General features: G+C 38.5%; 1 protein-coding gene across 2 annotated transcripts; it reads right to left on the bottom strand.

The window, feature by feature from the left end:
• Window positions 1–128: 128 nt before the first annotated feature.
• Mael (maelstrom spermatogenic transposon silencer) lies at window positions 129–26,115 on the bottom strand. Of its 2 annotated transcripts, none has more exons than XM_040739276.1 (12): window positions 25,867–26,115; window positions 25,598–25,690; window positions 24,243–24,342; window positions 22,654–22,809; window positions 21,179–21,220; window positions 14,069–14,193; window positions 13,447–13,501; window positions 13,197–13,338; window positions 4,347–4,409; window positions 3,144–3,276; window positions 933–1,005; window positions 129–481 (listed from the first exon to the last, which is right to left on the bottom strand). In XM_040739276.1, exons 1-12 carry the CDS (start codon window positions 25,996–25,998, stop codon window positions 294–296), a joined length of 1,302 nt encoding a protein of 433 aa, XP_040595210.1. In that variant the 5' UTR covers window positions 25,999–26,115; the 3' UTR covers window positions 129–293. The 2 variants fall into 2 exon arrangements, with proteins under 2 accessions (XP_040595210.1, XP_005071454.1); XM_005071397.4 differs by having other exon boundaries at window positions 933–1,008; window positions 25,867–26,109.
• Window positions 26,116–27,063: the final 948 nt, after the last annotated feature.

Genomic DNA, 27,063 nt, shown 5'->3' with positions numbered 1-27,063 from the left:
TTTTCAAATGCTCTGAAATTGCCAGTTTTGTTCTAAAATTCAAAACATACCCATCATACCACCAGGAAGTGTAAGTCTTAGAAGAAAATCAAGGACACACACACATACACACAAGCAGAATGCCAAAATCTTCTCCAACCACAATTATGTTTAATCTATGAAATAGTTTCCTTACAAATTAAGTAGTTTTTAGAGGAGTGACATTTACTATTGATGTGATCTGTTTAATATGACTATAGTCAGAAAGGAAGTTGGGCTTGTTATTTTTCCAGAAATTGCAAAAAGTACCATCATTAAGAAAAGGAAGAGAAGGATTTGTACCCATCTTTTTGGGACATGTAAGGTGAGAGTGAAGTCTCACAGTTGGAGAATCTGTGGATGTTGTTGGATGAGCTGGAGATGCTCTCTAGTAAGCGGGTAATCCCTCTTCCTCGAACACTGCTGTTGGGGCCAGAAATTTTCACCCCAGATGGGTAATAGCCTAGGATGTTGAAAAGATAATTAAACAGGCACAGCAACTTTACATTTGATTTATAAAGAGGTATTTCAGTTAACTTCATTCCACTGCAGGACTCTAAGTCAATTAAAAACCATCAGCAGAAGGCAAGTGGGTGAAGAAAAATGTTTCCTTTTGTTTTTAGGGCAAGAAACCCCAACTGAATTTCTTTAGATACCACTTGAAATTCCATGAACTAACTTTAGAAATTTCTCATCTCCCAAAACACATCATGTAATCATGTTTTTTTTTCTTTAAGAAACATCCTGTACAAAATGTCTGAGGAATGTTACATTCCCTTAGTAACAAAAATACATAAATTCAAATTGTTTTAACAGCTAATTCCAAACAAAATGCTGTATGGCCACCCAGAAATAGCCCAGGATCTTTTGAAGTTTAAGGTATAACCCAATTTTATAAAACTGAAGGTGCTCACCAGTGGATGTGTTTGCCCTTTGTTCCTGATTGTAGGAGTTGAAATGACAGAATCCTGGACTCTCAACTCTTAGCTTCTGTAAAGAACAGGAAAATGCCAGGAAAAATGTTTACTCCTTATCAATTATTAAATGGCTTACTTTAATTCCAAATTAAAAATGCAAACTACCATTAGTATTTTCCTGGTGTTTAGTCATGTTTCTGTAAAGTAGGAGACATGGTGACTGCAGAGACTTTAGGGTCACAGGTTTAAGAGTTTGCTTATTTGTTGTTTTTTAAAAAGATTAGATTATGACATGCTTATTTTGGTATGAGTGATTATAGAATAAGGCTGGCAAAATAGGCAAAGTTGCTTGTGTCAAGTTTGATGACCTGAGTTTGATCCTGGAGCCCACATGGTAGGAGAGAACCAAGTCCTGTAAGTTCTCTGACATTGGCATATATGGATAGGCATGCCTACACACAGACAGACAGACACAGACACAGACATGCATGCATGGGAGGAGCACTGGAGGGAGATACAAAACAGAATGACTCAGAATAGAGAGAGTCCTAAAGATTCAAAAAAGTAAAATCATTGCAGCCATGTCTTTGGTTAATGACAGAACAAGATCTATACATAGATTTTAGATAGGAACAGAGAATACTTACTAATATCAGAGTAAAAGAATAAACTAAAGTAGAAGCAGATAGATAAGGTGGTAGGAGTATGTAGAAAGTCTGTGCTTGACTCTGCTTTCCTGGAGAAGCAGTATCATCAGTATTGGCAGTATTGGCTACAGCAAAAGGGGGGAAAAGGTGATAGAAACTGAAAGATAATAAATGAGAAATCAGACTAGAGAAATGATGACTGCAGGCAATGCCAATGAATTGATGAAGCTGATCATAAAAGACATTTAATTAAATTAAGATTAGTCATGCCGGGCGTTGGTGGCGCACACCTTTAATCCCAGTACTCGGGAGGCAGAGGCAGGCAGATCTCTGTGAGTTCGAGGCTGGGCTGGACCGACAGCCTCCAAAACAATACAGAGAAACCCTGTCTCGAAAAACAACAACAACAAAAAGATTAGTCATTATGGTGGTTTCTCTCATGAGTGTATATGTATGTGTGCGTGTATGCATGCATGCATGTGTGCACATGTATTGACTAAACTTAGACTTGCATACATCAGGCAAGTGCACCCCTCCATTATTCAAGTTTGAGACCAAATACTCTCACTTAGCTGCCTAGGCTGCCATCAAACTTGCTATGCAGCTCAGACTGACCCTGAACTTGTAAACTTCTTACCTTTAGTCTGTAGAGTGGCTGGGATTATAGTTAGTTGCTGTAATATCTGGCAGCACTGTTGTTTCATTCTAGATTCATTTCAATTCACAAATATAAGGAGTGGAGGTAAAGAGTTAGATTTGATCAGGATTGGTCTATCAACCAAGCACGATGAAGAGGACCAATGGAGCAAAGCAGTAAAAGACAGACTAAAACTTCTAAGTTGGTATGGAGGGCAGTAATGGTGGGGATGGAGGTGGTAAAAAGACAGTATGAACAAGAGGTTACGATTTTATACACACAAATAGTGTCCTGGGGTTGTTCAATGCAGTAGCTCTATAAAGGAGCATAAGACAGCAGAGCTGTAAGTGAACTACAAGTCACAGCAGAGGTCAATAAATTGCTGCTACTGGGTTGCTAGAGGAAGATGGTGGGAGTCAGAGAAGAGGCTATTTTAAGTTGAGATTGGAAGCAATAGCACTGGGTACAGGATGATCATAGGAATGGTGTGGGAGAAGAGAGGAGAGGAAGGAAGGAAACAGAACTGGGAGCTGGAAGGATTACTTTGCGGGAAAGTGAAAATAAAAATATTGGAAAACTGTCACTCTCGTGGAGTCCTAATTAAAGTGCCTACTGATTCCCCAGTCAGGTTACCAAGCACTCTAGCATAGACAGCATGAGTGTCAAAACGTAGGACTTTTAGGAAGAAGGTCTGAAGAAGTCCAGAAGCAAACAAACCACAAAAACCAAACAAACAAACAAAAAAAACAAAACAAAACCAAACAACAACAAAACAAAAACAAATCAAAGCCACTACCTTCAAATGAGAGAGGAGAATATTTCTTCATTTGAAAATGCTTAGAATCAAAATAGAAACAAGAAAACAGATTTTCTCTCAGAGGTTACTTATATCCAAGCTTCTACATACAACAGAGGTTTCCTTACCTGATAACGCCCTGCATCCAATACAACCATTTTGGGGGTCACACTATTGCTGGCCTCATAGTCTTGTAGTGGTACATGAGCTCCAGTGAGCTGGATTCCAAAGAGAGTGGCTAGAGAATTACTGATGCAGTACCTTTAAAGAAGAAGACAGATCTCACTAGAGAAACTTCATCCAGTTCACTCTAAAAGTATTCAGGTTAAGTTTTCCAACAAAAAAAGCATCTCAGAAATATTCTAATTTTGAGGAAAATCTAAAGATCAGAGAGAAGAGATGGGAACAGGCAGCATTCAAACCATGAACATTATTCTGATCAGTGGATAAAAATTTCAGGTTTGCTATAGGGGATGGGAATGAGGGTAAATGTAAGTAGGATTCTCCAATGTTTAAGGAAAGAAGGCAGAAGTAGAAATAAAACTACAACCCCAAATAGTTAATCCTCAGAGCTAGGAAGCATTTGCATGGAGAGGAACTAGCAGAGTACCCAGAGACTTGGGGATTGTTTTAGTTGGCTTCTACTATCAACTTGACATAGCCCGGAGTCACCTAAGAAGAAAGCCTAAATTGAGGAATTGCCTAGTCCAGACAGGTCTGTGGGCATTGTCTCTGCTGTTAATGAACCCAGTGGGTCAGGCTACATTGGCAGCACCAACTCTAGACTGCATAAGAAACCTAGTTAAACATGAACCTAGGGTGACCTAGCAAGTAGCATTCCTCCAAGGTTCCTGTTTCCTGCTTGAGTTCCTGCCCTGACATTCCTCAATGATAGGCTGTGACCTAGAAGTGTAAGTCAAATAAATCCTTTCCTCCTTAAGCTGCTTTTGGTCATGGTGCTGGTCACACCACCAGAAAGCAAACCAGAACAAGGCTGTAGGTAATTTCACTACAAAATTGGTTTACAATTTTAGGGCATCATTACAAGAAAGTGATGTCCTTTAATGGTAGCAGGAAATTGTCTCTCCTTAAGGGACCCAAGAAGAAAAACCTCAGCAAATGCTTCTGAAGATTCACACAAATTGTTCAGAAGTAGTGATGTGGACAACAGTAAAAGTTAACAAAGAAAAACTGCCTTGTTTTCATTGAGCTTCAGTAAGAAAAGTGAATGTCTTTTACAGACAAGAGCAAGTACAATGGTACAAAGGACACACTGCAGGGCACAGCCCAGCCCAGCCCAGCACCGAGGGGGAACTCTTCCCCATACTTACGCGATTTTCTTGCAAACAGCTAAAGCACAAAAGAGAATATCATTTTCTTCATGCCACTTGCACCTGTACAAGAAAAAGGAGTTTAGTGTACTAACAAGTGGTTGAGGATGGAACTTGTGATAAGTCCCTGGTGACATCCCCAGTACCAAGAGAAACACAGCACTAACTGAAGTAGTTGAACTAAATTAACTGTTTAGGGTTTCATATGCCCAATTTCCAATTTACCTGAGATCATTTAATTAAAACTGACACCATTATTCAAAATTTCTTACACTTTTTATACCTATTTACTGTTTGTGCATGTGCTTATGTCGCAGTCAGAGGGAAATTTGCAGAGTTGGTTCTTTTCTCTGCCACATGGGTTTCCAGGATCAAAACTCTGATGGGCAAGCACCTTTACTCACTCAGCTATCTTGCTGGCACTCAAAGATTAATTTAATACAGATTTCAAAAGAGTTTGTTAACTCCTCCAGTGAAAATTCTTAATTTGCAAACTACACATACATTTTACCTTAAGATGAGGGTCTAGAGGTGCAGTAGTAACTAATGTTAACATATACTCAATCACTAAACATGAGTTGCACACACTTTGCTAGGCATGAAAGACACATTAAGGAATGAAATCATCTCTTACAACGCGTACTTTTCTAGTGGGGAAAGAAGATAAAAAACACATACAGATGTGCTTAATGAAAGTTCTAAAAAAACGGTGACAATACTGTGAAGCAGAAGACAACAGTTTAGATGCAGTGACCAGCAAGGTACCACAGAGAAAGTGGTGTTTGAATGGAGACAAGAGGAAAAGTTGGAAGGGAAATGACCAAAGTCAAATGATTCAACCCAGAGTTACAAACACAGGAATAACACACTTTCATGAGAGCCAATACAAATGTGGTTTTTCACTAAGTATCATTTACTAAGACTCAGAACAGTATTGCTAACTCTAAAGCTTACCTTAACTTAGCAAGAATCCTCATTTAAAACCACAAAAATGCTATACAGTAACCAAAAAAGTTAATTATGCCAAGTGGCAGTTAACTGATCTAACATTAACCTAAAAACTCCCCCTGTATTTTCAAAGACTAGTGATGCAATAAATATGATTTATAAAGCTCTAAATTGAGGACTGAATAAGTTTGTACACAATCATATAAAATTAGTAGGTTTTAGTTTTGGTTATTAGTTTTGTTCTTTGTCTAAAACTAAAGTCAAGAGGATCTACCCAAAACTGAACTTTGGTCCTCTGGAAGAGCAGTATGCACCATCTCTCCAGCCCTTCTGTATACTGGAGTCAATTTTCTTACCATCTACTCCCCAAACTCCTGATGCTGCTTCATCCATGTATATGCAGCATAAAGGCTATTTACAATTCTTTTTATTCCAAAAAGTCCTGGTAATTTCTTCTATACCTATTTCAGGTTAGGATTTCTCCTTCCAAGGAAAACTCCACAATCCTACAGCTGTATTTCTAGAGAGACTCATTGGCTTTTGCTACCATCCATGTATCCCTCCCGTATTCCTGAATCACCGAGGCTGCTATATACTGGCAAATGTCCTCTCTACTATCCAATGCTGTGCCCATAGAAATTCCATCTTTCCAAAGAAACAGACAAAATATTTACTCCATAAATTTTGTAGTTTGAAAGCCATCACATTGAAGTAATCTGAAGTGATCTGTCGTTAATCTGATTAGACATTACTCTCTGAAACTTTTAAAGGCTTCTTAGATAAGCAGTCTACAGTGTCTTCACATGTCTTACTGTTGTTATTAGACAGGAGACTAAGGATAAGGACCACCATAACAGTCTTTCCCACATTCCTATAGAACCTACTCTAGTGCCTCATGTATCATTATATAAGATTTGCTCAATTTGTTGTTAAATATAAAAAGCTCATTTAATTGAACAAAGGAAAGAATTCTAAAGTGATTATCAGAATATAAAACCTCATCTCTTAATACTACTATTGTCAAGGTTTCATCAGTTCAGATGGTGAATTAAATACATCCATATATTTATTTCTTGTCCCCAAAGTCTTTTGAAAATCACAGTTTAGTAACTAGATGTACAGAATAAAGGAGAAAATACAAGCAGGCTTCTCTATAAAAGACAATTTAATACAATTATAGAAATAAATTAAGAACAATGACTTAGGTAGTCACTTCCTTTGTGGCTCACAGAATAAGCATTAAAGACAAGATCTACCAGAAGATCACCACCCTAGTTCCAAATCATTTATTGCTAGCTCATTTAATAATCATAGGCTTCACACTTTTTTTGGTTTTTCGAGACAGGGTTTCTCTGTAGCTTTGGAGGCTGTCCTGGAACTAACTCTTGTAAACCAGGCTGGTCTTGAAATCACAGAGATCCGCCTGCCTCTGCCTCCTGAGTGCTGGGATTAAAGGCATGGGCCACCACCGCCCAGCTCCATAACTCAGAGACCTTTACAAAACCCAATCTATTTTCTTTCCTGCTTCGTAAAATCCTATTTCCAACAAGGCTCTCTTCATTTTTTATCTTTCTTCTGCTTCATTTCTTAGCTTTCATATTATAATTTAAATAATATCCTGGACCATTCACTTTGTAGTCTCTCCTTCCACACACTTCTTGGTTGACTTTTTAAAGCACTTATTACAAGTTAAAACGTCAATTTTCTTAATTAGTTATTGCAGTATCTTTTCTATGTTAGCTTCAGGAAGGCAGGTGTTTGGACAGGGTCCTGGTTGGCCTGGAACTCCCTAGGTAGATCAGGATACCCTTGCACTTGTAATAATCCCCCTGTCTCTGACTGAGTTCTGGGGTTAGAGGTGTATGCCATAGACTATACTTGGGTCATTATTTGTTGGTTAAAAGCTGTACTGCTTTAGTCAGCAGGTCATAGACTATAAGTGAACTCAAAAACAACTTGTTAAGAAATAGAACAGGACAGTTAATCACACTTTAATATTTGAGCCTCCACAACAGTATGATAGCTACTACACCTTATTACTTTATTTTATTTTTTTGGTTTTTCGAGACAGAGTTTCTCTGTATTGTTTTGGAGGCTGTCCTGGAACTCGCTCTGTATACCAGGCTGGCCTCGAACTCACAGAGATCCGCCTGCCTCTGCCTCCCAAGTGCTGGGACTAAAGGTGTGCACCACCAACGCCTGGCTTTTTTTTTTATTTAAATTTTAAGTTAGAAACAAGGTTGCTTCACATGTCAATCCCAGGTCCCTTTCCTTTTGCCTTCCCTCCTCCCTTGGCCTCCCCAACCCAATACCCCTTTCCTTTCTCCAGGAAGGGTAAGGTCCTCCATGGGGGTGTCCATAGTCTGTCATTTCATCCAGGGCAGGGCCTAGACCCTCCCCCAAGAGTCCAGGGTGAGAGTGCATCTCTCATTTACACCTTATTATTTAAGTACTAAACTGCATCGATATAAAACTTAGCCATTTCTCCGAGACCTTAAGATTATGTGCTATCAGCCACTTACTACTGTTTAAAATGAGTCCTACTGAACTATATTAACAATTTATAATTAGTTTCTAGTTTATTAAATGCAAATTCCCTGAAAAATCTTATGACATTCTAAGTGCTCAGTGAAAGGCAGAGGCATTTGGTCCAATTGCTTCATATACTGGCTGCAGCACTATATCATCAGTCTCTCTTTCTGAACCAATTCTGTGGCACAGGCCTCAAAAAATGCCTTACAGTAAATGTTAGTATTCAGGCATCTGTCCTGGCCTGTCCTTGGTGGGGTTCTGACAGGATTATGCCCTACCTCAGCTGCAGCCACTAAGAGTACCACCTGTGAACATTCACTAAGCTCCCTTTTAAGAGGGCCCTGTCCACCTCCCATCTTTCTCTCTCTCTGCTTCTCTGCCTGTTTGTCTCTCCATCTCTCTCTCCTTTGCCTCTCCTCTTCTGTTGCTTCAGTCCCCAAAGGCCAGTCTCCTCTCTCTCCTCCCCTCTTATTTGGCTTACAACTTCCATATTGCTGTTCCTCACTGAAGGAAGCCAGGACAAGGAACTTAGTCAGGGCAGGAGCTCAGAAGCAGGAACTGATTCAGAGGCCATAGAGGGGAGTTGTTTACTGGCTTGCTTCCTATGGCTTGCTCAATCTTTCTTATAGAATCAGGAACACCAGCCCCCAAAATGGCACCACCTACCATGGACTAGGCCCTCCCTCATTGGTCACTAAATGAGAAAATGCCTTACAGCTGGATCTCATGGAGGCATTTCCTCATGAGGCTCCTTTCTCTGGAGACTCTAGCTTGTGTCAAGCTGACACACAAAACCACCCAGTACACTACACTTCCTAACCATAACTCTGCTACTTTTATGAATTATTGTGTAAATATCTGCTATGTAAACAATCCCTGTGAAAGGATTATTCAAACCCCCAAAGGAGCTGTGACCCACAGAGGATAACTGCTGTACTAGATAACGGTGAGGAGGAGCCAAAAAATAAATTTAGGATCATGTAGGACACCCCCTCCCCCCAAAAAAGGAAAAAAAAAAACAAGGAAAATCAGCCACTTTCTACCCAAGTCACTAACAAATGTTAGTGTGAACCTGTATGTTGCTGCTACACTGACAGAAGAGGGAGCTCTTGAACTAAACTCACAAATCTGTCAAAAATTGCTGCCCAAGAGACAAAAGAAACAGAAGGCCTCATCCACAGAAAGCTATTAGAATATAAGAAACTAAGAAAGCACCTGGAACTTCAAAAAACATCATGGAGAATTCTAATATAATGTTGCACATAGGATTAAATATTCTTACAAGTGTGTAAATAAGAAAAACTCAGAGCTAAACAATTTTTAAAATGAGAAATAGAGTTGACTAGACTCAAATCAAAACCAGAAAAATCTAAATAGATTATGAACTGCCCAAAGAAATATTGATTCATTTTGAAAAAGAAACTAACCCCCCAAAAAACTGACAAATAATTAAAGAGTAAGAAGAAAATAAAATGAAAGAGAATATAGTAGCATATAATACAGATTTCCTTAACAGAAATTAAAGAGTGGAAGAAAAATTACAACCCATTGAAAAGCTCTAAAAACAGAAGTCAATTTTGCATACTGAAATGATTCATTAGACACCTCAGAAAGTGGACCTTAAATAACAAACTCAGAGGAGCTATCAACATAAAGGATGGCAAAGTAGTGAAGTCTTTAGCTAAAAAAGTCACAGTTAAAGAAAATTTTAATCTTTGTAAAAGGAATACACAACACAATGGAGTTGTATTTTCTAAGACTTCGTGAACACAAATCAGACTGGAAATTTAACCATGCCAAAACAAACAAACAAACACCCAAACAAAAAACCAAACCAGGAAATACCTTTTAAGTCTCCTTCAACCTATTATACAAGATACACCAAATTTTTTCATGTACAGACACGAAATAAAGTAATCAGCTTAAAATTACAGAATGTATAAGGAGGTATGAAAACAGTAAATCTCTACCATCAATAGATGATATATCAAGTTAACTGAAGATAAGAAAACCTGCAGACATGGTAACCTTTCTACTCTCAACACTCAGGAATGTGAGACAGAATTTCTGATCATGAGCTCAAGGTGCAGACTGATCCTGCCAAGGCCCATGCTTAGTGCTATTGGGAGGTGATAGAAATTAATGTAAGAAACAGGGTGTAGTATAGGGTGTGGTGGCATACACCTTTGATTCTAGCACTTAGGAGGCAGAGACAGGCAGATCTCTTAAATTTGAGGTCAGTTTGATTGACACAGTGAGTTCCAGAACAGTCTGGTTTACACAGTGAGACATTATCTTAAAAAGGAGTGGGGTAGCCAGGCGTTGGTGGCACATGCCTTTAATCCCAGCACTCGGGAGGTAGAGCCAGGCGGATCTCTGTGAGTCCGAGGCCAGCATGGTCTACAGAGTGAGCTCCAGAACAACCTCCAAAGCAAAAAAAAGAGTGGGAGTCCCTCAGGTAATTGAGGCTAGTGTGTATCCATGAAGACAACTGTAGAATACCAGTCCTCCCCTCCTCTTTATGTAACCTTTCCAGTAATGAGGGGAGGCAGTGTGCTTTACCACACACACACTCCACTGTAAGACATTGTCTGAACATAGCCACAAACTCAAAGAGGCCAACTGATTATGAACTTGAACCTCCAAAATCAAAATCATCCTTTTCTTTTTATAGGCTGATTATTATCTTGGGTGTTGACTATAGTAAAAGAAAATTGACTACTTAACAGTCAGTGTAGATCTTGTGGACAGAGTCAAATCCTATAACCCCAAACAAAGGGTACAGAATATTCTCATGTGCTCACAAAAGAGTTCATAAAACTGATTATATACTAAGCTATCAAAAATACCCTAAACATTAAATATCTTTCACAGAGTTTTTGGTATAGCAATTGATATTGTTTGGTCTTAATGCAAACACCCATAATTTACTAAAAGAAACGAAATCCAAGGCCTTTTTATCTGCTCATTTAAGATCATTTTAATTTGTTAGAGAAGGAATTAAACAGTACTTACTCAAAATGACATTTCAGAATCTATAGGATGTAACAAAACAGTGAAACTTTACAAACTTTTTTTGAGGCTACCTTCCTTACAGACATCTAAAAATATATTTACCATGTGTAGTTTTCCCAAACAATACCAATCAACCAAATTTACTCCATCAGAATTATGAAGCTTAATTAAACCAGTTTCCATAGAAGAACAAAGTTTCCTAAGGAACTGCCTGCCCCTCAACAACAGGCCTAGAAACGTGTGAAAAACAAAGATATCACAAAGACAGTGTTCATCTGAACAACAGAAAAACAACCTTTGTCCTTGGACACAACTCAATAGAGATTCAGTTCTCCCCAAGTTAATTTTCAAGCTTTTATACAGTTTCAATCAAGTGAGTGACACTTTTGAATATACACTACTGAACAATGTGAATGCTTTATACATCCAAAGGCTAATTAAGCCAACATGGAACATAAACAAGCAAACCACAATTTAGCTATTGTGAAGGTGTGAAATAGAAATAACCCAAGTAACTTTTGAGAAAATTATTGTGACTCTATCCTCAGACTAAAGTCAACTAGAAATGAGTCCTGAACTATCATGGTTCCACCAACACTTCATTTAGTGCATTCCCAAACTCAAAGAGTAAGACACATACTTCACAGGTTCTTACTCCAAATCATCCACCTTTGAAAGAACAGGGGCCTATTGGAGAAACTGCTAATCCAAGGTTAGAGTTGAACAATAGATCAAGTTAGAATGTACCAGAAGGCAAAAGCACTTAATTCACTGAATAAAATAAGAACCCATCAGTCTATACATGAAAAAAACGAAGGAGAAAAGCATTTTATTATAGAATTCTAACTAATAAAATACTGAAGGAGTAACTAAGAAAAATCGCTATCTTCACAAGCTTGGAAGGAGTCAGGAGTCATTTCAACTAGATCATCACTGAATGCCAGAACTAGTATTTAACCATTTAAGGAATTACATTTCTCTGCAAAAATACTTTACTTTTTGGGAGACCGAACCCAGGGCCTTATGTTATCCAGGTAGTACTCTACTGCTGAGCACATGTCAACCGATTGAGTTAGGTACACAATATTAACTGTTCAAAGGTAACTCTAACAGATCTATCTTAAGACAAATGACCAAGTTCTCAATATCAGGAATAGGAAAAACTGAGATAATATGCTTCTAAGTGTGATATGTTGAGAAGCCATAACATTTTTAAAAATTTTTGATGTACCTTTTAAAATTTGTAATCTTAACCTAGTCATCAGGAAATATAAACCAACTCAAACTGAGAAACACTTTATAAATTGGACTTTACTCTTCCAAGAAATAAAGATTATAAGAGACTAAACTCCAGGAGTGCATCCCTGTAGCACTTGGGAGTCTGAAGCAGAAGGATCATGAATTTCAGGTAAGCCCAAGCAAAACACATTCACACACATGACCAACAAAATGTGATCCAGGACTAGACTCTTGATACTGTCTGATCTATGAAAGATACCACTGGAAGCCTATGAACTTCAGTTTAGATAATAGTACTGTGTCAAATGGCAATATTCTGACTTTGGTAATTATACTACTGTAAGAGAAATGTTATTCTAAGGAAATATTGGTTTACCTAGACACACAGAAGAAGGGTGACTTCAATTTACACTTAAGTAGCTTAGAAAAAGTGTGTATGTATTTAGAGATAAATTATAATGAAAATATGTTAATATATTAACAATTAAGGAAGCCAAAAGATTATAGTTAATTTTACTAATCTTTAAAGTTTTCAGTAAATCTAGGATTATTACAAAATAAAAATTTTTACCAATTTAATTCACTTATATATCACTTTCTATAAATTATATATGATGAAAACAATTTAACAAAAATTAAATATAAAGTCTAAATAAATCAAAAAGAATTCTTTCAGCAGTAGAGAAATTCTAACTGGTAAAGAATAGTTTATTTAGTAGGGGTTTTTGTTGTTTTTAGTATAAAGCAGCAATGTATCTTTTCTACCAATTATCATAAGCTAAAAAAGTATAGTATTAAAAACAGTATCTAAAATTAAATTTCCCCAGGCCAGAGAGCACCTGCAAAGGCCCTGGGTTTGGTTCCCAGCAATAGAGTATCTGATACTCTGGTCTACAGGGTCACCAGGAACTCATGTGATGTGCACACAGGCAAAGACTCATACATGTAAAAACTATACATGAAAAAACTATTTTTTACAAGTTTATAAGGCTTAACTGAAAAGTGATTCACAGAAGGCAAAACCAAAAAGCCAAACCCCAAGCCTAGTCCAAGCTTATTTTCTCAGAATGTAGTTCAGAAAAGAAATCAACATCAGTGAATTGCAAAATCAAATACCTTGTGTTACTAGAATAGTCCCACATGGCCACATCTAGGAGGCTTCTAACCCAGGTCTTAGAGGGCTCCTTGAGGAACTTTTGCTGGTAGATTCCCACTACAAGATCCTCTACAGTGAGAAGTTCTAGATCTTGCCTGATTTCTTCCATTAGTAAATAGAAAAACACAATTAGTGAATTTGGGCACACAGAACACACATGTCAAACAAAAGTATGGGTTACACTTCCTGAATGACTCAGACTTTACTCACCTGATGCCCGCTCCATACGCTTCAAACACCAGTTGACTCTGGCTCTATCATCAGACTGTAAAGGGAAAATCATTACTTGTATTTTTTAAAATTAATTAACACTGTCCTTTCAAATTTGATTGTGTGTAGAAAAGACACTAATTAAAAAGCATATAAAAATAGTATACAATAGAAAACATTACTGCTATAATTAACTGGTTATAAAAAGCAAGTGACACAGGGTAGATCAATGATGAAATCAATGTTCAGATCATGTGATCTGGTCATAGTACTATTAATAATACGCAAAGCAAGTTTAGGATCCAATTCTTCACTACTATCCTGGAGAATTTGGATAAAGCAAAAAGTCTTTTCTGAACATCACTAACAAGGGTTAAGAAAATGAGTATCCATTTGTTGGGCTAAAAAGATATTGTAGGTATTTCAGGAGGAATAAGAAGAAAATACTATACTCAGCTTTTATTGCCTCCAAAGTTAGGAATTTAAAGGCCATACTAATTACACACAAATCAATTCTGAATGAGCATGTTTTAAAACGTAACATAAAACTGAAATTCTTTTATCTTTTCAATTCTTCTGATGTTTAAATGGGCATCTTAAAAAATTTCTTACTAGGTATTACCTTGCAGTAAATAGGTGGCCAATTCCCTGGGTTTGGATGAATAAATTTATAAAGTTTTTTTAACACAGTTGCTTGGTCATGCCCGAATTCAAAGTTTGAAATAGGAATCTTGTGACTAGAATCACCTGAGGGAAATAAAGAGGTAGACATTCAGTCATTGAGCAAGTATTATCAGATTGGGAATAGAAATACAGGAGGAGAGCAGTGGGTAATTTACCCATTCGTGCATTTACCAACCCTGGTTTGGTTCTCATTAGGTACTTTAAATATTTTAACCCAGAATCTTATGGAGATGGAAATACAGTCAATGAACAATGAAGTCATTATTGAACCCATGTTTCTTAATGACCAAGTCTACAGTGTTTGCATTGTTCCCATGATGCTTTTCAAAAATGTTTTGTTAAATAAGGCTGGAGTGCCCCACCCCCGCGTGCGTGTACATGCTGGACTGAATGGGGAGGGTGCAAAAGCACATGTCTATGCACATGGAGGCCTGAGAGTGCTATCAGGAATCATTCTTGATCTCTTACACCTTTATTCAATGTGGCAGGCTCTCTCAAACTCAGAGCTTGCTGATATGACTAGTCCCTGGGGATCTGCTGTCTCTTCCTGAGGCTGGAATTATAGGCATCAGGCATTTAGGTAGGTTCTGGGTACCTAAACGCTTGGTCCCACACTTTATAACCAGGGAGCAAAACACTCTAGCCTCTGTTTTCATTAAAATATTCACCCGTGTGTCTGTGTGTGTTGTGGGGTGTGTGTGTGCGTGCACGCGCGCACACACACACGCTTGTGAGTTCAGAGGGCAACCTATAGGAGTTGATTCCTTACCATGTGGGTTCCAGGATTAAACTCAAGTATTCAGGCTTAGCAATAAGTGCCATTATCCCCTGAACCATATGCTGGTCCATGGCTGCTGTTTAAAAAGAAGTATGTGGCTGAAGAGATGTTCTATGGTTAGAAGCACTGGCTACTTTTCCAGAGAACCCAGGCTCTAATCTCAGCATCTTTACAGGGCTAACCTTGTAACTCCAGTTCCAGGGGATCCAGCCCCCTACTTCTGGCCTCAGTGGATACCCATACACATTAAAAATAATAATTCTTTAAAAAACCAGTATGATGAAGAACTACACACCTCCAGGAAAAAAAAATGACCATGTAAATTCAGATGAACCTTCCCACAAAAAAATATTAAGTGATGTTGAAGATATTAGTAGCACAAATATGAAAGCAGTTAAGACTTACTGATAAACGAGTAAGACGTTAGAAAATTCCTAAGACTAGTTTTAGATCACTTGTCAATTCTAGAAACTGTTAATGGTTGAGCAAAGTGCTTTTAGATCCTATAGTCACAATTTCTAAGTCCATCAAGTGTCTCAAAGAGCAAATACATCTCTCTGATGAAGTTACTCTGAAATTCCTCTTTTCAAACACTGTAAAAGCAAGTACAGGCAGGAAGGAGAACCAAAACGAAATTCATAGAAAGGTACTCAAAAGTTTCTCTGGTGTGAAAGTTAATAGGCACAGATTTAAAAAGAAAAAAAAACTATGTTTATGTTTGAACAAAATTCATATATTATGCAAATTTAATATATAAGTATAAAATTGCAGACTATAAAAAGATGGAGTCAGCACTCGGGAGACAGAGGCAGGCAGATCTCTGTGAGTTCGAGGCCAGCCTGGTCTATGGAGTGAGTTCCAGGACAGTCTTCAAAATAATACAGAGAAACCGTCTTGAAAAACTAAAAAATAAAAAAAAAAGATGGAGTCCAACTTTGCATAATGACAGAGGAAAAGCTCAACAAGTGGAATGTCTACTTAAAGCACTACAGATAACAATGCAATGAGGAATTAGAAGCCTGGAATCTTGGAAAGGAATAAACACTGGCGAGCTGAGGAAGGAAAGATTTAAAGGCTCAGACAAGACAGAATTTTTAGCAGACTCAGTAAAAAGCTAGTATTTTTTACTACTATTGTATAAATAAAATGTTAAACATAGTGATACGTTTGTAGTCTCAGCACTTGGGAGGCTGAGGCAGGAAGAGCAGCAACTCAAGGTCATCTCTACAGAGTCTGAGGCTAGATGGGGTTATAATGAACAACAAAATAGTAATAAAATCTATTGTTTTCTGACTTCTACTGCTTATGCTACAAATTCTATGTATAATCCTTTGGTGGTAATCTCTCTCTCTCTTCATTAAAGAGAGATGGATTAGTCCTTGTGAAGTTCAAAGCATATTTTAAATTACCTAAATCACTGACCATGCATTAAGATAATCTTAGATGCCTCCTAATTCCAGTTTTCTGACAGACACAGCCTAAACATTCTTTGGATAAGAAGAATATGACCACTCACTGACACACAGTGCACAGGAGGGGTATATCTGACAAACATGATAGCCAAGAGACTATGAAAACAGATGAACAAAGATAATTGTAATAGGATTACTGACACAAGGCTCTTCTGTTCAAAGAAATAAACTTATTTATACTTTTCAAACACCCAGAAAACAAATTTAAAATGAAAATATATCCCACAATCCATTTCCCCTCATCTTTCATAATAGCAAAATAACCTTGACAACCAAATCAGATGTCAATAGCAACATAAATGCATTGGCTCTAAGACAATCATGAGCAACAATAAAGAGACCATGCTGGGTTTGCTGTCAAGTACAAAAACAGTTTAACATTAGTAAATCACCCTACAAATAAAATACTGGAGATTTTGAAAGAGCATACTTATTAAAATATTAACTGTCATCCATAATCAGGCTGGAAACAGAAGGAAGTTCTTCACTCTGATAAAGTGTGTACAGCAAAGAAGAGGGAAGAGGAAACTATAGCAAAGAACCTGTTGGTTAAAAACTGGAAACTTAAGATCCTAGCCTTTGTACAATGCAAACCAAATAAACATCCAGAAGATTCAATTCAAAACAGCACACAAGACAATAAAAATTGGCCTGGTGATATAGGCACTCAGGAGGCAGAGGCATGAGGACTGCTCCAAATATGATGATAATCTGTTTTAAATAGGGAGTTCTAGGTCAGCCAAGTGAAACCCCCATCTCAAATAAAAATTTAAAAAACTATTAAGATAATTAATAACTTTATTAAGGAAAATGTAGACCTGAAGAAACAAGTGTTCATGTTCACAGATGGAAAGGCAACATTATGAAGAATTATCTATTTTCTCCAAAACGACCTAAATATTTACAGATAGTCCCAATCTACTAACAAGGCTTTTTTGATGAAGTATAAAAAACTGATTCCAAATTGTGGATGAAAAATAGGAGTCAAAAATAGCTACGACAGGGGAGGGAGAGGGAACTGGGATTGACATGTAAAACAAGCTATTTAAAATAAAAAAAATTGAAAAAAATAGCTACGATATTACAGAACAAGGTCAGAAGAGCTATCTGAAGGTTTTAAAACTATTATGCTTAATTAAGAATATGATAGTCAAGCCACTCCTCCACAAAACAAAATGTTAGTAGACCAATAATAGAAAACAAGTAGAAGTATGATTTTACCTAAAAGACACTACATATGGGGGAAACAGGTTATTCAATAAATGCCAAGACAACTGGTTGTCTGTAGGAGAAAACAATGAAATTGCCATCTCATAGCATACACAAGTCAGTTTCAGGTGGAATGAACCACAAATACAAAAAACAAACTTCGCAAATTTTAGAAAAAAACAGGAGACTAACCTTCAACAAACAAAGATTCACAGTTGATGAAAAAAATTTTGGCTGACTTGCTAAACTAAAATCCAACACTTGTGCTTATTAAAAGACACTGCATAGAGCAAAAGATGTAGCTCACTGGTAGAGTACTTGCTTACCATGCACAAGACCTAGGGTTCAGTACTCAGTACTGAAACTTAAGAGAGCTCATATAGAGTAAACAATGCAAGACTCAGGCTAAGAAAAGCCAGTTTCATACAATGTAACCATAAACATGAAGGTTCTATAATAAACACACACAATGTAAGAAAAAATAAGTAGAAAAACGAGTAAAAGATAATGTACTTAAAATATAGGCACATGTCTATGAAACAAAAAACACTTAAATATATACATATACATAGCAAAATTATTCAGAAAAGATAATGACTAACACAAAATTCAGAACACTTATAAAGAACCAGGGAGAGAGCAGAGAGACTGCCAGTGGTGCTGGCCATGTGCTGTTTTCAGTTGACTGGTGGGTACAATGCTGTTCATTAATATTCTGCGCTGTAAGTCACCGTTACATTCTTTGTATTTAATTCACTTGAAAAGCCAATGGATCTTTCATATAGAAAGCTGCAATCAGGATTCAAAGCTCTGTTTCTTTTAAAACAGTACTTCTCCAAAGAAAAACCATTAAATAGTGAAATGCACAGAGGTTGAGCTCTTCTGGCTCAAGCCAGGAAGGAGAGTCAAGACCTCTTGGTCCCAGCTCACACAGTAGCTGAAGCACCTTTGTTAAGACCCTAAGTGGGGAAGAAGTCACTAGCCTCCAAAGTAAAATGTCTTTCGATCCTGAAATTCTTTACTACTCTAACATGTTAAACTATAATGCCCACCCATGAAGCAGTTACTTTCATAGTACCTGAATCATCAGGCAGCACAATGTCTTTGAAAGGTATTTATTTATTTAGGGAAGAAGTACATGTGGGTATTGGGATCGAACTCAGGTCATCAAGTTTGGTGGCAAGCGCCTTTACCCACTAATCCATCTCACAAGCCCTGAGAAATCTATGTGTATGTCCGCTGGCTACTGCTTAAACAGAGCACATCAACATGTAAATTTGGCTTCAGAGCACATCAACATGTAAATTTGGCTTCATATATTATTCTATACCCCTGGTCTTCTCCAAATCAGTGCAATTACATTAGCACAGGCATTTTTAGGTGCTATGTCAACACAGCTGTCACTCTAACTATCATTTATCTTATTTAATTGGCAGATTTCCCAGGGTTATTTAATTGGCAACTTAAGGCATGCTTAAATTGGCAAGCTCCAAACATTTTAAGTTTGTCAGAATGAGAAACACTATCCTGTTTCAATTAGCTGGAATAATAAATTAAGAAGTCATTCCCAGCTGTGGATGCAGCTCAGCAGGAGGACCTTCACCTGGCGGTACAAGGACTGCCTAGGTTTGATCCTCAACATGAGAAAAAAGAACGCTTCTGGCCTTAGTAAGATATAAATAAGATAGACACAGCTTTGGAAGGAAGGATATTTTGTGTTCATTTGTTTAATGTGAAAATACTGCAAAAACATGCAATAAAATATTTAAAGGTTTCATCAGCATCAAGAAAGCAAAGAAATGGTTTAAGTCTGTGATACTCTTAACAAATGAGTGTCACATAGCAAGAAGGCAATGTATTCATTCAAATGATGAACAAACCACAATCATGTTTTCAAGAACAAACATGAAAATAAAGTCAGAATCTAGGCTTCATCAAATTTGTGTTTGGGATTTTTTGAGTTTTTAGAAATCTTGCCCTACTGTAGCACATCCTGGTAATGAACTCTCTGTAGATTACACTAGCCTTCAACAGTGGGCCATCTGCCTCTGCCTTAAGTATTCCAAACTTTGGAATTACAAAGACTTCTTATTTTTGTTAACGTCTATGTGTGGATGCCTGTGAACGTTGAGTACAGGTGCCTGTAGAGGCCAGAAGAGGCAAGGGATTGCCCAGCTGTGAGCTGCCTGATGTGGTGCTCCAAACTGAACTCCCATCCTCTGCAAGAGGTACAGCATCCTCCTAACTGCTGGGCCACCTCTCCAGCTCCTCCATTTGTTTTTTAACTACCATCTATTTAGTAGCACAATACCCTTAAATAAAGTAACTTATGAGGGACATTATGAAATGTTTTTCTGTAAGTTTCCTATTTTAAATACATAAGGAAGCATAACTAAAAAAGGAAAAATATCTTAAATTCTTTAGTTCACAGTCTACAACTCTGGTTCTAGTGCAAATAATAGATCAATACTTTTCTTCTTTTTTAAACTAAGTCACACAAATTCAATATAAATTGAAAGTATAAAATATATGCAGTAAAAACAGCACGATAGGGCCAAGCAGGTAAAATTATTTGTCTTATAATCCTGACAACCTGAGTTCAATCCTTAAAACACATTAAAAAAGCTGGATGTGGTGGGCATCTGTAATCTTAGCATACCTACTTTGGCGGGGGACAGAGGCAACAATCTGCAAGAAGCTCATAATCTAGCTAACTTGCTTAACAGTGGCAGAAGCAAGAGGGATCGTGTCTCAACAAGGTGGAAGGCAAGACCTGACTACCCAAGGTTGTCCTCCAATCTGCACATGTGCATGGTGCACCCACATACACACACACAACTAGCTTGTAAAAGTTACCATAGACCTAACAAACATTTCTGTTGCTAATACTTCTAATAGGCTGGTTAACCACATTATTAAGTTAAACTAAACAAGTAGGAATTAAATGGTCCCTTAAACAATATACGGAATGAATCTCAATTTAATATAAAACTACTATGATTTTCATTTTAATCAAATAGGAAAACTGCTGAAAACTCTTTCTAGGAAGAGTTTAGCTCCAACCTTAGAAAAATTTAGTCATAGTCAACCTTTTTGGTTACAAAATACTTAGAAGCTTGATTTCCTCATCCCAAACTTAAAATTGCTCCACTCTGAACTTGAAGCATGAATTCTAAAAGAAAGTTTTAAAACAAACATTGCTAATAAATGTGTCTATATTTAGAGAATCTGAAACATCCCATGATTTTCCTAAGAGCCTGGCCACTAAACCAATGGGCTGACCTTGGAACTCTATGGATATATGAACATAAAATCTTACTTCCTCAGAACAAAAAGAGTTCATACACACATTCGAGTCAGTAGTTTTAAATATTTTGGGCTAGAGGTCCAGCTCTGGCAGAGTAGTTGCCTAGCACGTATGAGGCCCCAGTTCAGCCCCCAGTTGCAGGAGTGTGCATGTGTAGGTTTAAAGTTTTAAAGATCATCCCACCTCTCATTCCCTGCAGCTTACAAGTTCTAAGTTAAAAGAGAGAGTCTTAACAGGGTTGCACACACTCAGTCCCTCTTACCACAATTCCTTTATACTTACTTGCAGCCTGACAATGGAATCGAAATCCTCGTGGAATTTCACCTACAATACAAAGTGTTTTGTTGAGACCCAAAATTGTGGAAGTTCTCTGACTTGTGCTAAGTAACCAAGTTTCAATGTGGGTAATCTTTATTATGTTAAAATACAAGATTAAAATTTCACAATGTCTTTTTTTTGGGTCATTTCCTTTTGTCTTGGTTGTTGTTGCTTAAATCAAAGGTAGGATGACTAAAATAAATTCTATGTATTTTCCAAACTACCTCTTTATAGCAACTTGTTCCTTCCAGGGAAATTATACTAGGGAAAGAAAATTCATGCAAAAGGAATTCTAGTTAGGGGTCCATAAGGGTGGTGAAGCCTGTTATACTGCAAGCATACACAAAATTTTTCAGAATGAAGAAAAATATCAAAATTTTATCTTTTCATCGTTTCATAATCCACACACCCACAAAACATAAAAACTATATGAAAACATCCAGTAGCATAATTAATTTTTATGTCCTCTGAGAATAAAGATGTCCAAATTAATTTTAAAGCTCTTTCCTATCTTGATATATTTTCCTTTTTTGACTTCCAGGATATGGTAGTTCCTTTAACTGCTCTCTGTCCTCTTGAGAATGGAATAGATCTGACATCTTTGTAACTATCTGCTTTTCACTTGTTTTTGTTTGTTTTTTTTTTTTAGACCAAATATCAACATAGCCTAATCTTGCCTCATCCTTCTCCCTGAACGAGTGCTGGGATCACAGGCTTGAGTCTACCCTGGGCTACTGTTTTGCTTTTAGTGAAGAAATAATAGTGGAAAAGGAGATGGCTAAGGATGTCTAGAGAGCTGTGCTACCTACATACCATTTCAAATAGTTTCTAAAGACACTTTACAAATGATCTAACTTGTTCAGAAAGGTTTCCTCCAGGTTACAAAGCAGGTATCAGCTTTAAATTAACAACTAAGGTGAAGGATGGGATAACGAAAGAAAAGAACAAGGCATAAAACAGAAAAATCCCAAGATGTAAGGCTCTGTGTATGAATGGCAGGCTGTGCATTTTTGAGGTACTATATCCTCTAAATTATAAAGTTCACTGAAGAGGAAAAGATTCAATCAACCAGCCACATCAACACCTAATTCCTAATAGTTTGACACTTAGGTATTATATCTATGTGTACATCTTAAAAACTGAGCTGTACTTCAGCTTTTAAGAAAACTACTATAGAGCCGGGTGGTGGTGGCTCACGCCTTTATTCCCATCACTCAGGAGGCAGAGGCAGGCGGATCTCTGTGAGTTCGAGCTGGGCTGGACTGACAGCCTCCAAAACAATACAGAGAAACCCTGTCTCGTAAAACCAAAACAAAACAAAAAAAACAACAAAAACAAAAAAACAAAAAAAAACCCAAAAAACCCCACTACAATAAATAAATGAAGCCAATTAAAAAAAATCGTGTACTTTTAGGATCTATCAAACACTGGTTACTTACCTGGATGGATAAAGCTGTGGAAGTCTGCCATAATACCTTCCTGGAGGGAGTATTTAACACAGCCAATTTCACAAGGGAGGAAGCGCTGCTCACAATGAGGAGGTAGCTCACCATGGCTAAAAATGTTCAGAAAATAAAAAATGCCTCCAAGGAGAGCTGAAAAACAAAACAAAACATAAACCCAAGACTATTAGAACCACTTTTGTACAAGTATGTGTTCCTGTACTTCTTACTGCATATAAAAGAGAAAACTCAATTACACCAAGTAAAAACTTTACAATCACATTTATAAAGAATTTAAGTAGTAACCTTTTTTAAAAAAAGCAACAAAATTATTCAGTCTTGCCTCTACATAGTTCAGCTATAGAGTAGCATTGAATTTCAGCAATGTCATAATAAAAATTGTGACATCTATGCAACACACAGAAAGGTTTGGGAAATAAAGTCCAACAGAACAAGTAAAACTAGCTGTGGAAAATTCATTTCTCTGCTTTTGTACACTTTGCCAATATACAGAAGACCACCTATAACACAAGAGAACTATGTGGGCTGGTGCTGTCCACTGAAGATGTCCATTGAAGATCAATGTTAGAAGTTTGTTTAAACAAAGGCAGAACACAAAAGCAGCCAGAAGGAACCCAAAGGCCCTGTATTAGCTATGTTCTCTTCCAGGGTAGTGAAATAATTCATCCTTGCTTCATGTCTGCCCACCCCAGGATATTTTAAAATTCTTTACCCTCCCCCTTTTTGAGACAGGGTTTCTCTGGGTAGCACTGGGGGTTCTGGAACTTGCTCTGTAGATCAGGCTGGCCTGTAAGTCATATAGATCCTCCTGCCTCTGTTTCCCCAGTGTTGGGATTAAAGGCATGTGCCACCATGCCCGGCCAAAGCTCTTTATTCTTAATTGGCAAATATTAGCATACCTTTATGGTTGCCATGGGGCTTCAACAGATTTATAAATTGTGGGATGATTAAATCAAGTTGGTTAGCATATTCATCAACTTATTCTTGTAGTTCAAATTTTAAAGTTTCCTCTCTTACTAGGCTGTGTAACAGGTCAAAAGCCTTACTCTTCCTATCTACCTAAGTGTGGGAGCTACAAAGATGCCTAAGAATTATGTTTAATAATGTATGAAGTGGTTGAAACCAAGAGAAACTTTTGTCACAAAAAAGTTTCCAATATTATTTCCACAACTGCAAATTAGTTCATCCTGCATAACATTTGTGCTATAATATTTAAACCCTTATAGCCAATTATTTTGAAATGTAAGACCAATTAAAACACATTTTGGGGTTGGATGCACATGCACAGGTATGTCCTTGAGTGAGGCATTCAAAAGTCAACCTCTAGTGTCATTGTTTAGAAGATGTCATGTTTGTCTGAGATGGGACTTGAGGCTTGCCAATTAGGCTAGGCTGGCTAGGCATCCTACCATTGCCACCTCCCCCACACCACCACACCTCACTTTTTATATGGGTGCTGCTCCTCACACGTGCATGGCCAACACTTTACCCCACCACACAGAAGAATTTTTTTATTGCCCAATATGCCATCCAAATTCAAGCATAATATTTTAGGAATACTCTACCTTGATCACTTTTTATAGATAAATTTGACATATCAGGGGGAGAAACACTTGGTCTTGGTACAAGCATGCCTGGCCTCCTCAGTGGTGTAGATATGAATTTCTGAAAGAAAATTACCAGTCAAATACTTTATATAGAGCTACTGCTGAATACTTTACTTCACATACTTAACACAACCACTCCAAAACTGCCTGTGGACTACTTCAGCATTCTCTCATGATCATTGAAAACATATATAACAGCAGCAGCCAATGGCGGACAACAGCAAATTTACAAATATTATGATAAGAAGGCGAGTGGTAAATAAACTACTACAGCTGACCACCCATTTCCCTGAGTCACATACTACCAAATGTCAGGCTAGTTGTCAGCATAACATTTCTGAAAGAAAACCAAACCAAGCCTCCAATCCTGTAATCTTGTCTGGTTTTCACTTCAAAGTAAAAACCAGAGCACAGTGTGCCTCCAACTCTAACAAGATACAACTACAATATACTTAAGTTCTGAGAATTTTTAAAAATTATTTTCTTTTTTTATGTGTACAGATGTTTGCCTGCATGCATGTCATACGTGTGCAGCACCAGTGTAGGCCAGAAGAGGGCATCAGAACCCCCACCCCCCACCCCAAACTGGAGTCACTGTGACTGTGAGCCACCACGTGAGTGCTGGGACTCAAACCTGGGCCCTTTGTAAGAGTTAAGTCAGTGCTCCTAATCACTGAGCCATCTCCAGCCCCTTGAGGAGAAATGTTTTATATAAGAAATTATAAGGACAAGAAAAATCAAAGCTCACAAGCACATAACATCACAAATCCACCTGACTTAACACAGAAATCTACCGTATTAAGGACAATTTGCCAAACTTCTGAGTTTCAATCCAATGCCAGTAGTTCAAGAACGAAATTACAGTATGCACAAACAGAAAAGAACAACATGAGGGAGAAGAAAAAAAAACAAACTTCACTAATTACCTTGTTTAATTTCTGAACAGAAATGAACAGAAAAACAATTTCCTGTCCTACCACATGGGAAATCTGTTTGACTTTTTTGTCCGTAGTGTCTACAAACATTAATCCAGGTCTTCAAGTCTTGTAATTCCAACTATTTAAAGCTCAATAACAGGCGTGCTTCTAGGAATCATTTAAAAATGAAGTTCAGCTACTTCTAAGGACGAAAAGTGTCTGAAAAGCTGTCTAGCTGTTAACTGAAAGGGACTCTGGGAGGCCATTTACTGTAGGCCCTGAACACCATCCCCTCCTATCATCTGGGTTTCTGCACTGCCGGGAAGCTTCCCGATGGTTCTCGGGCTCCCCCTGGGCTGGGAGCCCACGGGCGGGCAGGAGGGGGGCTAGCCTTACCTGCTTCTCTGAAGGCCCAGAATCCTTTCCCTGGGCTGCTCTCCATTCCCGAGCCATTTCTGAGTATTTCTCCTTCTCATCTTCCCTCAGGAGCTTTGGGAGAAGAGGGAGACAAGGGAGGGAGGTGGTGAGGCGTCCGTTCCACGCCCCGGTTCTGGAAGGTTCTGTCGGTTGGTCCGGCTCAGGGGGAGGGCCCGTCCCCTCCACAGACGCCCGCAGGCTGGGTCCCCACCGCACCCTCCCCACAGCCCAACTGTCCGAGGCCTCACCGCCCAGTCGGCCGAGCAGTAGGGGATGGCGTCAGCCACGCGGGCCACAGGCAGGCCTCGCCGGCGCAGTTCGGGAATCTTCTCCTGCACGAAGAAATAGTAGGCATTGCGGCTGGCCCTGCGGTTGGGCATGGCGTCGTCGGGCCTCGACGCCCTCCAGAGGCACAGCAAGCGGCCGGCGCCCTCGGCGGGCTCCCGCCCTTAGTAACCGAGCTGGGCGCCTGCGCGCGCTCCTGCCCTGAGCTTGACCAATCAGGACGCAGCGCGCAGCCGCATTGGCCCCCGTTGGGGGTGGCAAAAAAAAACAGCCTGAAACTGGAAGATTCCACCTCGTGCGGAGGCCGAGGGGGCGGGGAGGAAGGAGGCGGGAGGCGCAAGTGGAGAGCGTTGTGATTGGCTGGCTGGCATGCCTGGTGGGCGGGGATTGTCACGTGGAAAGCCCGGTGCCTTTTCTGTATATTGTTGCGTAATGTGTCCAGTTAGTAGGCGGAGGATGCACCGGTGCTTTCTGTTCCCAGGTGTTTTCCAGCTGCAGATAGCGAGCGTGTGTGTGCAAAGCACTGAGGGAAAAGCCGGGGACACTAGGATGTCTTCCACACAACCACAAGAAACCCAACATATTTTAAAACTCCTGCTGTTTGTTAGCATTTGGGGAGGTGAGGACTGACAGAGCCTCTAACATGCTAGGCGAGTCCTCTCCACGGAGCTATGTTCTCAACCCTTCCCCCCCTTTTTTTTTTTCTTTCTGTTTTGATCTTTTGAGGCATGGTTTTTCTGTGCTTTGGAGCCTGTCCTGGAACTCACAGAGATCCTTCTGCCTCTGCCTCCTGAGTGCTGGGATTAAAGGTTTGAGCCACCAACGCCCAACCCCCAATTTTTAAAGTGCAAATATGTAAGTAGTCATAAGAAGGAAAAGAAACACAAGAGGCTGAGATTTCAGATAATGTCCCCGAATAAAGTTTTATAGGCTTTCTCATAAGGTCTCGGTAATTTTTGTGTTTGTTTTGGCCCTTTTTTATTACTAGGTTGCATTTTGGGAGTAATGAATGTTTTTCTCATCTTGTCTACCTAGCTTACTGCTGACTCAAGGTAGAGCCTGTGTTTACTGAGTTCTCCTATGGTTTCAAATTAGTGCTTGCTGATTTGCTTGAGTTTTCTCATATTTCCCCCAAAAATTCCTTTGTGTAAGTAGAGTAT

The sequence above is a fragment of the Mesocricetus auratus genome, unplaced genomic scaffold (genome assembly GCF_017639785.1).
Source record: "Mesocricetus auratus isolate SY011 unplaced genomic scaffold, BCM_Maur_2.0 Super-Scaffold_100676, whole genome shotgun sequence".
NCBI classification, from domain to species: Eukaryota; Metazoa; Chordata; class Mammalia; order Rodentia; family Cricetidae; genus Mesocricetus; species Mesocricetus auratus.
The sequence above is the reverse complement of the archived record's forward strand: the minus strand, read 5'-3'. Positions and strand labels throughout refer to the sequence as shown.

Excerpts from the sequence above, each read along its gene's own strand:
- Mael (XM_005071397.4), bottom strand. The coding sequence starts at position 25,998 with ATGCCCAACCGCAGGGCCAGCCGCAATGCCTACTATTTCTTCGTGCAG. Across the intron at positions 13,502-14,068 it reads GGCCACCTATTTACTGCAAG|TCTGATGATAGAGCCAGAGT; the intron begins GTAATACCTAGT and ends TTCCCTTTACAG. Across the intron at positions 1,009-3,143 it reads TGGATGCAGGGCGTTATCAG|AAGCTAAGAGTTGAGAGTCC; the intron begins GTAAGGAAACCT and ends TGTTCTTTACAG.